This window comes from Phodopus roborovskii, unplaced genomic scaffold (genome assembly GCF_943737965.1).
Source record: "Phodopus roborovskii unplaced genomic scaffold, PHOROB, whole genome shotgun sequence".
Taxonomy (NCBI): domain Eukaryota; kingdom Metazoa; phylum Chordata; class Mammalia; order Rodentia; family Cricetidae; genus Phodopus; species Phodopus roborovskii.
This window is the reverse complement of record NW_026125278.1, coordinates 12908397-12927241: the sequence shown is the minus strand read 5'-3', so window position 1 is coordinate 12927241 and position 18845 is coordinate 12908397. Positions and strand designations below refer to the sequence as shown.

At 45.1% G+C, this 18845-nt stretch overlaps 1 protein-coding gene across 1 annotated transcript in view; it reads left to right on the top strand.

The window, feature by feature from the left end:
* Positions 1-18845, top strand: part of Msh4 (mutS homolog 4) — a 51318-nt gene continuing 32473 nt past the window's right edge. Inside the window, exons 1-8 of the mRNA XM_051195902.1 lie at positions 1-13; positions 994-1151; positions 1512-1622; positions 4338-4453; positions 5510-5683; positions 8076-8248; positions 13267-13334; positions 16718-16792. Of these exons, the coding sequence (XP_051051859.1) occupies positions 1-13; positions 994-1151; positions 1512-1622; positions 4338-4453; positions 5510-5683; positions 8076-8248; positions 13267-13334; positions 16718-16792 (888 nt within the window). The remainder of the gene's footprint in view (positions 14-993; positions 1152-1511; positions 1623-4337; positions 4454-5509; positions 5684-8075; positions 8249-13266; positions 13335-16717; positions 16793-18845) is intronic.

Sequence of the window (18845 nt, the reverse complement as noted above, 5' to 3'; positions counted from 1 at the left end):
ATGTGCTTCTCAGGTATGGTGACGTGGCTACGCCCTTCCTATTGTTGGTTAATAAATGTAACCCTGCATTATTTAAACTATTTTGACAAAAAGGGGAAAAAAATCTTTCATGTGATATTGAAGTGAGAATTTTGATCCTAATAGTACTTCTGAGCGTTTTTCTAATACTGAATCTTTAATTTTTATCTAAATGTACTCAGTTTTGTTGTGGGGTCAGGGAGTGGATGCTTTGCATGCACCAATTCTATAGGGCGTATAGAAGAATATGTCTTCACTATGGGTGTGAATGTTAGCTGACTTTTCCAGGGAAGGTAGACCAAGGAAATGACTGCACTGAGTGGCTTCCCCAGGCACAGGGTGAGGCCCTGCCTGGAGCTCTGCTGAGCCTGCAGGCAGCTGCACCCAGTCTCCTGCTGAGGGAACTGCTCCTGCTTATACTGCTCCAGAGGGACTGCCTCCTTCAGAGAAAACAGCCTGATACAATACTTTGAGCTTTAATAGTTCTATTTGTTTTGAGTAATAGAGTTTTTGTTTCGTTTTTTTGAAAATAAATGTTTGACAGGCAGTGGTGAATGCCTTTACTCCCAACACGTGGGAGGCAGAGGCAGGAGGCTCTCTCCAGGACAGCCAGGGCTACCCAGAGAAACTGTCCTGAAACCTAAAACAGAGAAGCAAACACAAACGATAAATCTTCTTTTGAATGTATTAACTAGATGTGGTGCCTGCACAAGACCCATACAAGGTCGAGGCAACAAGATCTGCCCCCATTCCTGCAGGCAGTACTAATGGGCCTCAGAGAACAAGATGGCGGGAGACACGTTGGAGTGGGAATGTTCATGGAGTCAGAGTTGGGCAGGGTGGTGGTGGGTATGGCCAGTGGTTGCTACACTTTGTGTTTCATGTATGAAATTATCAAGGATAAAGGTAGGCTGAGATACGGAGGGATATACCGACCGTCAGCACTCATAAGTGCTGTTTGCACGCTGTTGCCAGCCACGTCCTCTGCAGTGTCCGCACATGCCGCCTCAGTCATTGTAGCCGTGGTGGAAGGGAGAGGGCTGGCCAGAGGAGAGATAGGAATGGCCAGCGTTGACGTAAAGAGCCCACAGATTATATTGTCACAGTTTGCAGACAACACGACATATGCAAAGGTAAGGATTCTTACAGCGTATAAATTTGAAGTGACTGTGTATGCACAAAAGCAAGAGATCCAGGCACATTAATTCAAAACATCTTGTATTTGCAATTAATATTTGATAAACTCAGATTAATTTTGAGTTTAGACTGGTAAAAGCCAGGGAGTAAAATATGGCCTATGTTTCTGACTATTTTATATTTGTATTAAGTAGATACGTTTACTACATTAGCATTTGAAAAGCATTTTAACAGAAACTTTGAATTAGGACTGTTGGGTTGTATCATTTTAGCAGTTCACTTCTTAGAATATTATAAAATTGCTTTGAAAACTGTCATTTGCTTACATTTAGAAAATGATTATTTAACAATTTCAGGTGATCACTAAACTCAAAGTTTTATCACCTTTGGAAATAATAATGTCAAATACTGCTTGTGTTGTGGGAAATTCAACCAAGTTGTTTACTCTGATCACAGAAAATTTCAAGGTAAGAGAATTTCATTCTGGTAACATTCAAACTTAATTATTTAGAATCCATTTCATATTATAAAAAGCAATTGTTTGACTAAGTGTATATTTAAGGTCTTAAATGCAATAAATTCTTGCAAACTGTAGTCTAATATGTTACTGAAAATCATAAAAATTGTTGAGGATAGTCTTGATGTGGCACCTGTGTTCTACTAAGCAAAACAGAAAATTGTATGGGGGTAGTTAGGTGTTCTGATTTGATGTCTGCTGCTGTGGTATAAAACTAATCAAAAAGCTACTGGGGCGGAGCCAAAAGGTGCTTCAGCTCACAATTGCAAGGCACAGGTCAGGTGTGGTGGCAGAGGCAGGTGATGTCAGTTTTAGGCCAGCTTGGTCTATAGAATGAGTTCCACGACATCCAGGCCTATATAGAGGGACCTTGTCTCAAAAACAAACAAAATTTTTAAAAAATTGGAGGGACATTCCATTATCCCTAGGACATAAAGGCAGGAACCTAAGCAGCTAGTGGTTATATACTAACAGAGTCCTGAGTGGAGTAAAGGAGCAAGCCGGGAAAGTATTTCAGACAGAGGCATTGAGGGAAATCAGTGTGATCTGATTACACCGATTACAGTGATTACAACTGTCCCTGTTGTAACCCACTCCGCATACGGGGAGCTGAGAGTCGGAGCGGCAGGGAGGGGAAGGAATGTGACCCTCAGGGTGACAGGTGCCAGCTCTAACCAGGGCGGTGCGCCAGCAGCTCCTGACCATTCAGAATTTTACTTGGAGAAGACTGTGTTGTAGAGCTCTGTGAAGGTTAGACGAGATACCTACCTGGCGTGTGTGTCCTTGCCTGCTGAAGGTTGCTGTTGTCTTAGCAGAGCATGGCCCATGCCCATTGATCTCTAGGGAGAGGGTCTTTGAGTTAGGGCCGCATGCACTACTTCAGGCTGGCCTTGCGCTCTTGTTCCTCTTGCCCTCACCTCAGTGGAACTCCTGTTCACACTCTGTGCTCATTTCCTCTATTGCGTTAAATTAGGAGGCCACTGTCACTCCACATGGTGCCAGCACACCTTCACTTGGTATTCCCAGCCCAGGATGTGCCACAAGGGGACAGGGGACACTTACCGTTCCAAAGACTCTGGTAAATCACTACTTAGGTGGGTCTCTGTTATGAGCAGATTTCACCCAGCCTGGTCCCAGAGCCTCGTCAGCCCCAAATAACACAGAGACACGCTGTATTGGATATAAAGCTGCCTGTTACTCGCGTTTCTTATCGGCTAGCTCTGCCTTAAATATTAACCCATTTCTATTAATCTAAGTATTTTCATGTGTTCTTATCTTACTGGAGAGAGGGTCCAGACTACTCTCTCAAGTCCCTACATCTTAAATCTTCTCCTACGTCTTCCAGAATCCTCCTTGTCTCCTAGTCCACCTATCTTGCTTTCCTATTGGCCAACAGTGCTTTATTCATTACCCAATAAGAGAAACATATTTACAGAATGGCATCTCCCATCAGGCCACTGATCAAGCAGGGCTGCAGGACAAGGAGCCTGGTGTCTCCTGACTGCACCGGGAAGGGCCGGAAGTGAGGTTTATAAGCACAAAACTCGCACACATTTACAATTTTCACCAATCAGGATTTAGAGATTGGGGCTCCCTTGATTATTGCAACATTGCCAATTGATATACGATACATGCCTTTCAGCCCAACCAATCAGAATCCTTTGTTCTCTCTGTTGTTAAACACGTTTCTGAAGAACTAAGGGTGCATAACCACTATTTTCATGGTTTTGGGAGGCGGTTGCCCATTCATTGGAGAGCTCTCAGCTTGCCTGGATTTTCATGGTTTAGAGAGGCGGTTGCCCACTCATTGGAGAGCTCTCAGCTTGCCTGGATTTTCATGGTTTAGGGAGGCAGTTGCCCACTCATTGGAGAGCTCTCAGCTTGCCTAGTGCTTGGGAACCAGAACTTTATCTCACCCTACAGGTAAGACAGAGTCTGGGGTAAAAGTGGCAGTGCTTAGGCCAAGGTGCTTTTGGCTGCTCCCTTCAGATTGGACAAGGACATCTAGTCTGAAGAAACAAAAATAAACAATAAGACATCCCAGGAGCTACTGTCTTTTTTTGAATGATTCCCCACGTAGATTTGATGTGGAATTGATGTATTTCTACCATTGCGCCACCTAGATCTAGGGGTGTGCTGCCTTTTCTCTGTTATTTTAGCTTCCAGAGGACCAGAAAACCTGTGTGATGCTTCTGTGGGATACAGCTCCTGGACGCCAGAGATTCTCATGCTTATTATTTCGTTATTGTCCTTAATATATCCAGTTAAGTTCATGAAAGTAATTTCTAATTGAGAGTTACAGACTGTACTGCCATTCACACAGAAAGATGGACAGCCATTTTTCTCCTTCTTTCTTTGTTTCTTTTCTTTACAACAGTGTCCTGGAACTCACTCTGCAGATCAGGCTGGCCTCCAACTCACAGAGGTCCACCTGCCTCTGCCTCCCAAGTGCTGGGATTAAAGGCGTGCACCACCAATGCCTGGCCAGATTGTTTTGTTTTTAAGACAAGGTTTTACTCTACTTTGAACTTATGAGACCTTTCCTGCCCCAACTTCTCCAGTGTTGGGGTTATAGGTATGATCCACTAGGCTTAGGTAAGAGGTCAGTATTGAACAACAGCATGACAATTTAATGATTTATTTTAAAATTAAAATCTCTTTTCAGAATGTTAATTTCACTACAGTCCAAAGGAAATACTTCAATGAAACGAAGGGCTTAGAGTACATTGAGCAGCTGTGCATAGCTGAATTCAGCTCTGTGCTAATGGAGGTTCAGTCCAGGTGAGTTACAGCGCTCAGAGTGTGGGGCTCACAGTGAGACCTCCTCTGTCCTGCTCCTGCTTCGATTACTGTCTACCACCTAGAAAGGGACCCAGGTATTACCGAAATAACTTGTACAAGATGCATACTTACTAAATTTAGACCACTTGTTGCTCTACTAGTAGATGCTCACTTACCTCATAGTGAAAATCATGATTAGCTCTACAGGATGCTGGGAATCCACGTCCCAGAAGAGAAGCACAGTTAGCCAGGCATGGTGGCCCATGGTTGTGATCTTAGCACTCCAGGGGCTGAGGCAGGGGGATTGCTGCAAGTTTGAGGCCAGTTAGAGCTATCTAGTAAGTTCCTGGCTAGTCAGGCCTACAAAGTGAGATTGTCTTAAGAAGCAAACTGTAGTCAGACAGTGAAGGCACGCTCCTTTGATCCCAGCACTCAGGAGGCAGAGGCCGGTGACCTCTGATTTGAAGACAAGCGTGGTCTACACAGTGAGTTCCAGGAGTACACAGAGAAACCATGTCTTCAAAACAACAACAACAAACCAAATCAGTCCATCAGTAAACGACGACAATTCTTCACCCATGCCCCTCACTCCTTTTCTGTGCCCTCCCTGCCCACTCCATCTCTCTCACTGTGTAACCCTGGCTCACCTGGAGCGTGCTGTGTACACCACGTTGGCCCCTGCCTCTCGAATGCTGGGATTAAAGACATGCCCCTCTGGGCCCCTCTGCATGTTGTCTTCTAATATGCAGTCTGTTGAAGTATACCGCTCTGCAAGTGATAGACTTCAAAAATCTGCTTGTTTAGCTGAGTGTGGTGGCTCAGGTCTCAGCCTGGAGGAGGCTGGAAGGAGGGTGCTCAAGGGTGGTGGTGGATTCGGGCAACCCTAAACTAGAGTAAGACTAAAACATAACGTCTGTGCATCATTAAGTCAGTTACTTTCCAGAACTGGCGTTCTCAACATCCTTTCCTCTTTGGGTTACGGGGAATTGAACACCTCCCCCTGCAGCAGCTGTTTGTGTGTCCTAAGTTTACATGCTGTACCATGCTCACTCACAGGTATTACTGCCTTGCAGCTGCTGCAGCCTTGCTAAAATATGTCGAATTCATTCAGAATTCAGTTTATGCACCAAAATCGCTAAAGATTTATTTCCAAGGTAGTGAGCAGACAGCCATGATAGACTCATCATCAGCCCAGAACCTTGAATTGCTCATTAACAACCAGGACTACAGGTAAGACAATCTGAATTGTTCTTGTAAAATGCCATTGATTTCTGTAAATAATTACTTGACATTTTTAATTAAATTATTGATGGAGAAATAGTAAATAAACATTTTAAATCAGTGTCCTGTTCTTGCTGAACCCAGATTTTTCACAAAATCAGGTTTTCAAAATAATTAACTTAACAACAAAAAACAAACCTGTGGTTGCCAAGATTGGGTGAAGGAGCATAGGCAAAGTAGACAAACGGGTGGACAGACGGATGCCCCGTGTGAGCACAAGTTCCCAGGACAACGCTGTGCCTTCCACGGTGCCATCTGCAAGGCTGATTAAGTGGTAGACCGCAGTGGTTGTGGAGAGGCTGGCTATTGCATGATTACAGTTGCTCTCAAACTGTCTTGAGTCTTTACCAGCCATCCCTTGCCCACCTCTGCACTGTATTTAGCACCCTGTGATGAACAGATAAAAGCGTTTCCTTGGAACGTATTAACAAAACTTTATGTTCTACCAACCTAAAGGCCAAGAGGCGGTGGCTGAGATGTCTCTGCTTTGCTGTTTTTTTTCTCCTGTGCATCACCCGTTTATTACAAAGTACCTAGCTTTAGGACCTTTGTTCTGTTACAGTGAACATTTTATGAAACTGTATCCATGCTGGAACATGGAATTTGGGGTAGTCTAAATCTACATTCCGGGGCCATGGTCCACTCCCATTTGGCTCCAGAATAAACCATCTGTTCTGCCCCATGAGGTAAAAGTTGTGTTTTTGTGTGGACACCAATAAGTACATGGCTAGATGCTCACCATCACTTGCCAGAAGGGAACGCAGATGTTTGCATTTGCTGCCACCTGGCACTACTAGCATGTCCACTGAAACTGCTCTACAGTTGCTTCTCTGTCACCCTTCATACATTATCCATCAGAGCATAAAAGCCTGTGATTAATCCTGATACTTATTTAAATTGGGGGGGGGGTTAGTGAGATGGCTTAGCAGTTAAGAGCACCGGCTGTTCTTCCAGAGATCCTGAGTTCAATTCCCAGCACCCACCTGGTGGCTCACAACCATCTGTAATGGGATCTGGTGCCGCCTTCTGATGTGCACGAAGACAAGACAGCTCACTCATATACATAAATAAATAAATGCTTTAAAAATTATTTAAATTTTTTGTTTTGCTTTGATTTAAGTGTATGTTTGTATCTCTCTCTGTGTGCATATGTGCATGTGTGCATACTCACACACATTACTATTATTATGGGTTTTTTTGGGGGGGTTGGTTTTTTGAGAGACAGGGTTTCTCTGTAGCTTTGAAGCCTGTCCTGGAACTTGCAGAGATCAGCCTATCTTGCATCCCGAGTGCTGGTATTAAAGATGTGCTGCCACCACCTGATACGCACACATATCCTTTAGCATGTATGTAGAAGTCAGAGGAAACTTGCAAGAGTTGGTTTTCTCCTTTTCCATGTGAGCTCCAAGGATCAAAGTCAGGTCACCAGTCTTGGTGGCAGGCACCTGTTTCCACCCAGGCGTCACACCACACCAAGATTTTTGTCTCCCCCTATTCTTTGTTTTGTTCTTAGTCATATCAGTAGGTTGATAAAAATTATTGGCCATCAATCACTGTCTTGGTTAGGGGTTTTGTTGCTATGAAGAGACACCACGAAAATAGCAACTCTTATAAAGGAAACCATTTAATGGGGATGGCTTACATTTTCAGAGGCTTAGTCTGTGGTTGTCATGGCAGGACATGGTGGCATGCAGGCCGACTGCAGAAGGAGCTGAGAGCCCTGCAGCTGAATCTGTATGAGCTGAGAGCCCTGCAGCTGGATCTGTAGGCAACAGACAGTGAACTCTAACACTGGTGTAGCTTGAGCACAAGAGACCTCAAAGCCCACCCCCACAGTGACACACTTCCTCCATAAGGCCAGGCCACACCTCCTCCAGTAAAGCCACGTCCTAATAGTGCCACTCACTATGTCTGCCTTGTGTGCTCAGTTTTAGCGTGGGACACACTGTTGGCTTGTTAGTCAGCATGTGGTCCATGATGTCATACTTGGGGTGTAGCAAGAAGGTTCTCAACCAGGCTTGCACGCATGCTGTGCCTCTAATACCAGCATTTACGAGGTGGGGTTAAGAGGGTCCTGAGTTTAAAGTCATGCTGTGGTATTTATCGAGTTCAAGGATATCCTGTGCTACAGGAGACTAATCATTAAAACATAAACATAAAACAAAATGCAGGTTTAGGCCTTAACTCAGATTTATCGAATTAGGATCCCCATATAATCTGTATAATAAAATTTATGAATTACTGATATAGATTATAGGATTATTCAATTACAAAGTTAAAGAGAAATTATCTTGGAATTTTCTTTTTCTCCTTAATGAAATTTCCAATTTGTCTTTGGAAGGAATAACCACACTCTGTTTGGTGTTTTAAATTACACGAAGACTGCGGGAGGGAGCAGAAGGCTGCGTTCTAACATCCTGGAGCCACTGGTTGATGTGGAAACCATCAACATGAGGCTGGACTGTGTCCAGGAGCTGCTTCAGGACGAGGAGCTCTTCTTTGGACTACAGTCGGGTGAACAGTTTATTGTTGACTTATTTAGGTGTAGCCCTTTCGCTTCTCACCATCTTCCCATCCTACCCTCGTCCACTCCTCAGGGAGGGTGAGTCCTCCCATGAGGGATCATCAAAGTCTGTCACATCCCCTGTGTATCTAGGCCGAGAGAGTAACCCTCCATAGGGAATGGGCTCCAAAATGCCAGTTCATGCACTAGGGATAAATTGCCAGTGGCCCCATAGACTGCCCAAGCCCCCCAAAAGACACCCTCCTTCAGGGGACCTCTAGTTCAGTCCTATGCTGGTTTCCCAGCTACCAGTCTGGGGTCCCTGAGCTCCCCCTTGTTCAGGTCAGCTGTTTCTGTGGGTTTCTCCAACATGGTCTTGACCCCTTTGCTCATCACCCCTCCCTCTACAACTGGAGTCCAGGAGTTTGGCTCAGTGCTTAGCTGTGGGTGTCTGCTCCTGCTTCCATCTGCTACTGGATGAGGGCTCTAGGATGGCATGTAAGGTAGTCATCAATATCATTATAGGGTAGGGGCATTTAAGGTAGCCTCTCCCCTATTGCTTAGATTCTTAGTTGGGGTCATCGTTGTGGGTTTCTAGACATATCCCTAGTGCCAGATTTCTCTTTAAACCTATAATGGCTTCCTTTATTATAGTATCTCTTTTCTTCCCCCGACTCCATCTTCCTGATCCCTCATGGTCTCCTCCCCCTCCTCTTCTCCCCTTCTCTTTCTCCTACCTTCCTCCCTCTCCCCCATGCCCCCAATATGCTCAGGAGCTCTTGTCCCTTTCCCCTTCTCAGGGGGTCCATGTATGTCTCTCTTAGGGTCCTCCATGATTCCTAGCTTCTCTGGGATTGTGAATTGTAGTCTGGTTGTCCTTAGCTCTGTGTCTAATATCCACTTTTGAGTGAGTATACACTGTCTTTGTCTTTCTGTGTCTGGGTTATCTCACTCAAGATGGTTTCTTCTAGTGCCATCCATTTACCTGTGAATCTCAAGATGCCATTGTTTTTAACAGCTGAGTAGTACTCAATTGTATAAATGTATCACATTTTCTTTATCCATTCTTCAGTTGAGGGCCATCTAGGTTGCTTCCATGTTCTGCCTATACAAATAATGCTGCTGTGAACATAGTTGAACAGATATCCTTGTTGTCTGAGTATACATCCATTGGGTATATGCCCAAGAATGAAATTGCTGGGTCTTGATATAGACTGATTCCCATTTTCCTGAGGAATAGTCATACTGATCTCCAAAATGGCTGTACGAGTTTGCACTCCCACCAGCAGTGGAGGAGTGTTCCCCTTTCTCCACATCCTCTCCAGCATAAGTTGTCATTGGTGTTTCTAATTTTAACCATTCTGACAGAAGTAAGGTGGCATCTCAGAGTTGTTTTGATTTGCATTTCCCTGATGGCTAAGGATGCTGAGCAGTTCTTTAAGTGCCTTTTACCAAGTTGAGAATTCTCTCTTCAGTTCTGTACCACATTTTTAAATTGGATTATTTGGGTTTTGGTGTCCAGTTTCTTGATCTCTTTGTATATTTTGGATGTCAGGTGTGGGGTTGGTGAAGATCTTTTCCCATTCTGGAGGGAAATATCTTCCATGTTCTTGGATCGGTAGGATCAACATAGTAAAAATGGCAATCTTACCAAAAGCAATCTTCATATTCAATGCAACCCCCAACAAAATCCCAGCACAGTTCTTCACAGACCTTTAAAGAATAATACTCAATTTCATGTGGAAAAACAAAAAACCCAGGATATCCTGTATAATATAGGAACTTATGGAGGCATCACCATATTGCGGTAAATAAGGATCAGGATAAACAAATAGGCCGAATAGATGTTTATTCAGGGAGAAATAACTTACAACCTAGACAGATGAACACCAGGAAATTCAACCCGATCCTCTCCTGTCCGAGTCATGCCAGAAAGAGCGAGCTTTTCCTGGCCCCCTCTGACCTCCTTCCACAGGTCACTTCCGCCCATGGCTCCACCCCCCAATGGGCGTGGTCAGTGCCACAGAAGGAGACAAAGTGAATATCCCACTACATCACCATCCCTGACTTCAAACTCTACTGTAGAGCTCTAGTAATGAAAACAGCATGGTATTAGCACAAAAATAGATGGGTGGACCAACGGAATCAAATTGAAAACCCTGATATTAATCCACACACCTATAAAACCTGATTTTTTTTATACAAATAAGCTAAAATTATACAATGGAAAAAAGAATCTTTAACAAATGGTGCTGGCATAACTGGATGCTGACTTGTAGAAGATTGCTAATAGATCCATATCTATCACCATGCACAAAACTTAAGTCCAAATAGATCAAAGACCTCAACATAAATCCAGCCACACTGAACCCCCTAGAAGAGAAAGTGGGAAGTAGCCTTGAAAAATTGGTACAGGAGACCGCTTCCTGAACGTAACTCCAGTAGCACAGACACTGAGAACAACAATTAGTAAATGGGACCTCCTGAAACTAGAAGCTTCTGTCAAATGTTTTGCATGTGGGTGTTTTGCCTACAATTATGTCAGTGCATCATGTGTATGTCTGGTGCCTGCAGAGGTCAGAAGAGGGCACTGGGTCTCCTGGAACTGGAATTACAGATAGTCTTGAGCTGCTTATGTGGGTACTAGGACTCAAACGCAGGTCCTCTGGAAGGGTAGCCAGTGCTTTTGACCACTGAGAAATCTCTCTCTGGGGCCCAGGAAAAGAAACAGCTTAAGTATTTGTGTTAATCCTGGCCTCAGTTTCCCCTCCCACCTCTCCTTCCAGCCTTCCCCTGCCTCCCATCTGTTCCCCACCCACTCCTCCATTTTTATTCAGAAGAGGGCAGGCCTCTATGGATACCAGCAGGCTATGTGTCAGCCTTGCTTTACTGTTCACAATATCTTGTTAGCTGTTTATCTAGCATTCATGAAAACCCAAGTGCCAAAATTAGGGCGTTGTTTTACACTGAAGTGGGTCAAGCTCCAGCTATCGGGTGTTCTAAACGTCCCTCACCAAGTGCAGCATGCACACTGCTTTTCCTGTCCCGTTCACCTAGAAGCTCTACACCACTTCTGTTCGTTGCTAACGCCTTCGTCTGGCTACACGCCTATGCGCCTGGCTGGTCGCCCGAGTTTCTCTTTCTATGTTTATGGACTTCTTCCATGAGGACTTGAATTCTCCCTGGATTTCACGTTCCCCGGCTCTCACCGTATTTTTCTTCTGTTCTTAGCAAACTTGGAGGAAAGCTCAGGTCCTCTTCATTGTATGCCAGGCCGCTGCCATTCTGTTTCTGGGCTCAGCGCTGCACCGCGACCTTGTGTCAAAGGCTGCCTTGCAGGTGTTTGCTTTCTTAAGCTCATGGGTCCCTTTACATTATGTCACAGTGAGCTTTTGCTTCTCATGTCACACCTAGCCTCTCTGGAGGCTACCTTTGATGACAACGCTAGGAAAGCTCAGCTCTGTCACACTGACATAGTGTGACACACTGAACTCTAGAACCCCTTCGCAGGATCGGTGAACCTCTGCAGGCTTTTCTTCTGGAATTGTTTCTCTGCCCCCTCCCCCCTCCTGTGTCTCCCTCCCTTTTCCTTACCTCCTTCCCTTTCCCCTCTTGCCTTTTCTCCTTTCTTAAAGATGTGTGTGTGTGTGTGTGTGTGTGTGTGTGTGTGCACCAGCATGCATTTATGTACACCACATGCATGACTGTAGTGGCCTCTGTCCAGAAGTATTGGATCCCTTGGAACTGGGCTACAGCCCCTCCCTTCTCTTTGAGACAGGGTCTGCTCTGTAATCCAGACTGACTTCACATTTGCGAGTCTGAGAATGTCTGTATTATAGGCAAGCCTGTGCCACTGTATTCAGCTGAAGACACATTCTTGCCAGTTTTCTTTGTCGCATTCCTCTTGGTTTCTTTTTGGTGCACATCCTTGCAAATAACCCACTTTACACACCAATCTTCATGCGCTAACATGATCACTAACAAACTCGCTGTTAAATTTAGTGGGTTCATATTAGATCACAATTTGATAGTGAACATCTTCCTAATTCCTATTGAGTCTTGAAAAAATCACAAAGGTAAGGGTTAGACACAGTGTTTTGTGTATGTTGGGTGAGTATTGCACTACTGAAGTAAGTATATATTCCCAGCCCAGAACTTGAAGTTATTTACTTTTGTGTGTGTGCTTGTATAATGTGTGCCTGTGTGTGAAAGCAGAGATTGACAGGGAGTTTGCTCAGCTGCTCTCAGCTTTATGAAATGAGGCAGAGAAGTGGGTTCTTTGAGAGGAACAAATCCCTTCTAGGCTCTGAGTGGGCTTAACCAGGGAGCTGGGGTCCCAGAAATGTAAGAAGGAAACACAGACAGGGAGGATGTAGGCAGAAGTGTTTCCTAAGGAAAATTAAGAAGAGTTGGAGGATGTCAGGGAGAAGTTCTGCTGTGCTGAGCTGAGCTGAGCTGACCAATGGCTTCTACTGGGGGTTGGGGGTTAGAGGAACCCTGGCTGAGGTCATTTCTAATGGAACTGCTCTTCTTCCTTCCTTCCTTTCTTCCTTCCTTCCTTCCTTCCTTCCTTTCTTTCTACTTTCTTTCTTCTTTCTCCTTTCTTCCTTTCTTCTTTTTGTTTTTTTGTCTCATTGAGAGTTGAATAAGTTCCATAGTCACAGGCCTTAGTTTATGTCCCCCTGGCAAAATGGGGGAGCCTCTTGTTCATTCGGGATAGGGGGTTAGGGTTACATGTGCTGCTCACATAACACATGGTCACAATGAGCTAGCTCACAGTCCATCAGGAAAGAGGCTAGCGGTGGTCAGCTACATCAGGCAACATGGTCTTGTGAGGGGGGTGGTCATCACAAGGTGAGGGCCTCTTCCCTGCCCCGTGATTATATAGGATATAACCCATGCCAGAGACACCACAGACCTCTTTGTGGCATGGTTTTCTTTCTCACCCAGCCTGTCCTCCTGTGGGTAACCCCAGAATCCCCTCCCTTTGATGGTTCCATGAAGTTCAACCGCTCACTTTCTGTTTCAGTCATATCAAGATTCCTGGATACGGAGCAGCTGCTTTCTGTTTTGGTCCAGATCCCAAAGCAAGACACGGTATGTGCTATAGAGCGCCATGGGCTATTGTTACTTTGTGAGGCAGACACAGCTTGTCTTGGTGGGTAGTGATGGGGAATATAATGATGTCCTGGATAAGTACTCCTCGCTGACACCTGAGGGGGCAGCTTTTCAAAAGTTTTGCTTTGCATTATAGCGCCGTAGAAAAGTATCTCAGGCAGTTGAAGAAAAAGCATATTTGAAGAATAAGAAAACATCAAATATTTACTTAAATATCAAAATTATGGTAGTTCTAAAGAGTATACAATTATGTATATTTCTTTTTACATATAATTTGAGTAAATAGAAGAATAATTAAATACATGTATATATGTGCACATATACTTGAAAGGGCCATGTACATTCGTAAAACTTGAGTGTGATTACTTGTGTAAATTCCTTGGAACTGTGGTGATCTATTATTTATCATTTATTGAAGCTTGTCTGAGGATTCAGAAAGCAAAGTCAGCCACAACTATAGAGGTCAGGAAGTGGTGGAACACACCTTTAATCCCACGTCTCAGGAGATAAAGCCAGAAGGATCTCTGTTAGTTTATGGCCACCATAGCCTACACAAGAGTGAAGGGTAACAGAGCTCATGCCTTTGATCTCAGCACTTGCGATCACACGCCTTTAATCCCAGGACTCATGAGAGGTATTTAAGACAGGAACAGGCTCTGGCATTCTCCAGCCACCCTGAGGAAAGCATATCAGTTTGGGATTCCAGTCTGAGGAGCCAGGATCGCCTTTCGGTAGAGGTGCTTTGCTTCTCTGATCTTCAGCTTGAATCTTGAACCCCAGTATCAGGCTCTGGGTCTTTTATTTTATTGTGTGTGTGTGTGTGTGTGTGGTACTGCACACTTGGGAAGTTTCTCTGTGTTTTAGGAAGCTGGGCCTCCTCACACAAGGGGAGCCTGTGACCCAGCCTGCACTAGTGTTGCTGGAAGAGAGTCAGCTGGCTCTGAGGTGTGGCCTTGGGACTGTCCCTCCTCAGGGTCTGGGAGCATCTGTGAGGTGCTTCGCTCTTCCTTACTCACAGCATAGCCGTCAGAACCTACAATCCCCTAAGATAGACGAGACTAACTCAAATGGAATGCACTCGTGTGCCTCTTGAGGACTTTGTAAACTTACTGGCATGCAGCCGCTCACCGTGTCCCTGTCTGTCTGTCACCCCGTGTGTGCAGTGTGGGCGGTGTGCCCGCTCACCGTGTCCCTGTCTGTCACCCCGTGTGGGCGGTGTGTCCGCTCACCGTGTCCCTGTCTGTCTGTCACCCCGTGTGTGTGCAGTGTGGGGCGGTGTGCCCGCTCACCGTGTCCCTGTCTGTCTGTCACCCCGTGTGTGCAGTGTGGGCGGTGTGCCCGCTCACCGTGTCCCTGTCTGTCTGTCACCCCGTGTGTGTGCAGTGTGGGGCGGTGTGTCCGCTCACCGTGTCCCTGTCTGTCTGTCACCCCGTGTGTGCAGTGTGGGCGGTGTGTCCGCTCACCGTGTCCCTGTCTGTCACCCCGTGTGTGCAGTGTGGGCAGTGTGTCCGCTCACCGTGTCCCTGTCTGTCTGTCACCCCGTGTGTGCAGTGTGGGGCGGTGTGTCCGCTCACCGTGTCCCTGTCTGTCACCCCGTGTGTGTGCAGTGTGGGCGGTGTGTCCGCTCACCGTGTCCCTGTCTGTCACCATTTGTCTTTCTGAGTCTAACTAGCTTATTTCACTTAACGTAATCTCCAGTTTCTCTGGCTTTCCTGCAGAGCTCTGCCTCAGGACCACCTTTAGATAACATTGATCTCTCTACTTTCATCTTTCCTGTTGCATTTATTTTTGCTCTGACTGCTGATTCCATCCTGAACATTCTAATGATGGAAGCTGAAGTCATTTGACTTAAAAACCCTTATTTTCTAAGATGGATAATTAATGACAAAATTGTTCACATTATGAGTAATGCCTTAGCAATAGCCCATAATTTTGACTGAATGATGATGCAGAGATATCAGTGCCAAAGATTTAATGATCAGAAGGGGAGGTGGGGGGTAGAGGGGAAGACTCAAGTCAGGGCCATATAGGGAGCCAGCAGGGGGTGAGGAGGAGCCAGCAGGGGGTGAGGAGGAGCCAGCAGGGGGTGAGGAGGAGCCAGCAGGGGGTGAGGAGGAGCCAGCAGGGGGTGAGGAGGAGCCAGCAGGGGGTGAGGAGGAGCCAGCAGGGGGTGAGGAGGAGTCAGGGGAAGGAAAGCCTATGTGACTGCAGTGCCAGCAGGCCCTCAAAGCAGGAAGTCTCCATGAGGCTCATGCTGATGGGGTGAGGCGAGGACTTGGGATTGACTCATGTGCACCAGCCACAACTAGACTGTAGAGGGTTACAGGGGCTTGGACTGCTAGTTTGGCTTTATGACTGGAACAGCGTTAGTTGCCATTCATAGAGGATTCTTGACACACTCCAAAGGATTTATGTCTTTACTTTTTTGTTTAGATCTGTAAATCCATCTGCATTAATTTGTGTGTGTAGGACAAAGAAAGGTGTTTCCTTTTCCCTGATAGATTTGTAATTGTGTTGTTGCCGTTTACAGAAAGTTCTTTTCCTGTTTGTGCTGGGTCTGTCCCTGCACTCCTCATTTCTTCTCCGGCCTTTCCCTCTGAGGATAGTACTGAGGCTTTCTGCATTGATCTTCTGTTTAGTGTCAGGAATCCATTGTAAGAGAATACGAGATTACATCTGTAGGGACTGAAGACGTTCATGATGTTCATGATGTTTCTTGCACACTGGGTATTCTCTTCATAATCCAGGTCCTTTGTAATCAGAATCCAGGTGTGGCACCTCAGAAGGACACCATACATCAGGCTCGGTGCATCACAGCTGTGATGCCTTACACCTGTGTCCTGTTGGTGTTAAATTTGCCGCACTGTGCTCTGCTCTCCAGAGAATAGTTTTAATTTCTGTGAAGTTACTTTAAATGCCATATTCCGAAAAGCTATTATTAATTTGAGATACTGAAACTGGTAAAATCATTTGCTTACTGGATAGGAAGCAATGGGGGATGTTGTTCTACATCATCTAGGAAGCTGAGGTCCAGCCTGTTTAATAAAGGAAGCTTTATTCCCTTATTAAAACTCATGTCAGTCCCTTGATGCTGCTGGGTATTGATGCTTTGGCTATTACAATTTAAACTGCACCAAGGATGCTGGAGTAGAATGAAAGTTGATGCAGTGATGTGAACTCTCACCAGATTTTCAGGAGACCAGCATTGTGGGTTTACAGTAATCTCCAACCACCCTGAGGGCTATCATCCCACCTTGGATGATCTACACGAGGGATATTCTTGGTAGAAGTTGACTGTTAAGGGGAAAACCTATCTCGGTATTGAAATGTGGGCTGTTCACATTTGTTTTTTATCTTGACAGGTTAATGCGGCCGAGTCGAAGATAACAAATTTGATCTACCTGAAGCATACTTTGGAACTTGTGGATCCTTTAAAGGTAATCCACATGTGTGTTGCACCAAACATGAGGCATTATTTTTAGACTTTTTTTTTTCTTAAGAAAAAAGTAAACTTAGAAGTTGTGAGAACAATGTATTTTTTCTTTACATATGTAGAACAACCATATGTAAATACGCATTGTTGAACATACTCTTTTAAATTTTATTTCTTTTTATTTCATGTGCATTAGTGTTTTTGCCTCATGTATGTCTGTGTGAGGGTCTCAGATCCCCTGGAATTGCAGTTACAGACTGTGTGAGCTTTCATGTGGGTGCTAAGGATTGAATTGGGTTCTCTGGAAGAACAGCCAGTGCTCGTAACCACTGAGCCCTCTCACCAGCCCCTGAACATACTTATATTTACCCACTTGAGATAAGTCATAGTATCTAAGTACTAAATTATGTCTTTCCTATGAGCAATATATTTATCAAGCTCAGAGTACCTAACATTAATATAATACTATTGTATTAATCCCACATTTATTTTTTCAGTTGTTTTAGTATTAATAACTTTCTTTGTGGTTTCCTAAAAGAATCCTACCCATAGCCATCCATACAGTATACTTTGATCATATTTTCCCTCTTCAGTTCTTCCCAGGTATCTCCATCTACCTATGCATACAGCTTTATGCTCTTTTTTTCTTAAAAAACAAAACAGACAAAAATAGAAACAGGAACAACAACAAATAAGAAATACACAAAATCCCTACAAAAATGAAAATAAAAAAATAAACCAACCAACCAAACAAACAAGCAAGCAAAAAAAACAAGCGAAAAGTCTGGATAAGACAAAAGATGCCCACACGAGCAAAATGAGGGCAACCTGCAGAAGCAGCGGCTGAGTTAGTTTTCTGTTGGCTAAGTGCCGTGCGTGCATGCGTGCGTGCCTGCGCGTGGGGCCTGCCGTGAGGTTGGTGGGCCCAGTGACACTGTGTTGGAGAAGAGTGCTGCCCCTTGCTGGTGGCTGTCAGTTGTAGACAGCTTCTTGGTGAGGGGTGGGAGTACACCATCACTGTTGCAGGTCACAGGGGTTGTAGCTGGGTGCAGGCAGGTCACTGTTGCAGGTCACAGGGGTTGTAGCTGGGACATACTGATAATTATCTTTTCCCCCTGGTAGCACACACAGTACCTTCCGGTACCAGGAATGCTGCTCAGAAGGGATCTAACCTCTAGTTAGGCACCAGCTCCACATCTCCATGTTCAGTGACACACTGAACAGTAAGTGTTGTCTTCAGCAGTAGGGCATCACCATCAGGTTGTGCACAGTAACCAATAGCCTTGGAAACAGGCTGTGGTGTTTGGGCATTCCATGGGGATGGGCCAGCAACTCAAGAAGGTTTAATCTGTTCCTGACACTGGAAGCTTTATTTCATGGCATATGATATCTAGTTGGGGCACTATCTTTAATTTGGTGACTCCATTTAGTTTCCTTCCAATATGTGCATTGTAAGAGCCTCAGAATGAGGAGTGTCCCAATTTCGGTCAGTATCCCCAAGAACTCAATGTCCAATCCAGTTGCTGCAACACGCAAGAGGTTTTAATGAACAGGAAACGTCTGCGCAAACGGGCTCCTCCAGCACGCAGGCTAGAGAGAAGCCCCCTCCCTGGGAACAGGTGTTTTTTAAAGGCAAACCCACAAGCTTAGGGAGGGGGTGGGACCCTCTGTCCATTGAGTACTGACCCTTTGAGACTGGATGGTCTCGATATTAGGGTCAACAGACCTTAGGGCCTCAGGGTGTGCTAATTAATCTTGTCTGGGCAAACCTGAGGTGCAGCTGTCTCTTTGTTTCCTAAGGACCCTATTCACCACCTGCTGACTCACAGGAAAGGAGGGGCAGTGTGAATTCTTGGTATCTCAGGGCCTTGTGAGGGGAAGTTAGCAAATTCTAAGGAACAGATCTGGGTTAGCTTTCCAGGTCAGACAGTCCTTCATTTTGTTTAACTTCACTTTTTTGTCTTTCAGCATGTATTTAGTAGCTTCTACAGTAGTAGCTTTCCATATGGCCTTTCAAATGGCCTTTTTAGTTGCCCCTTCCTACATTCCGTCTTTTA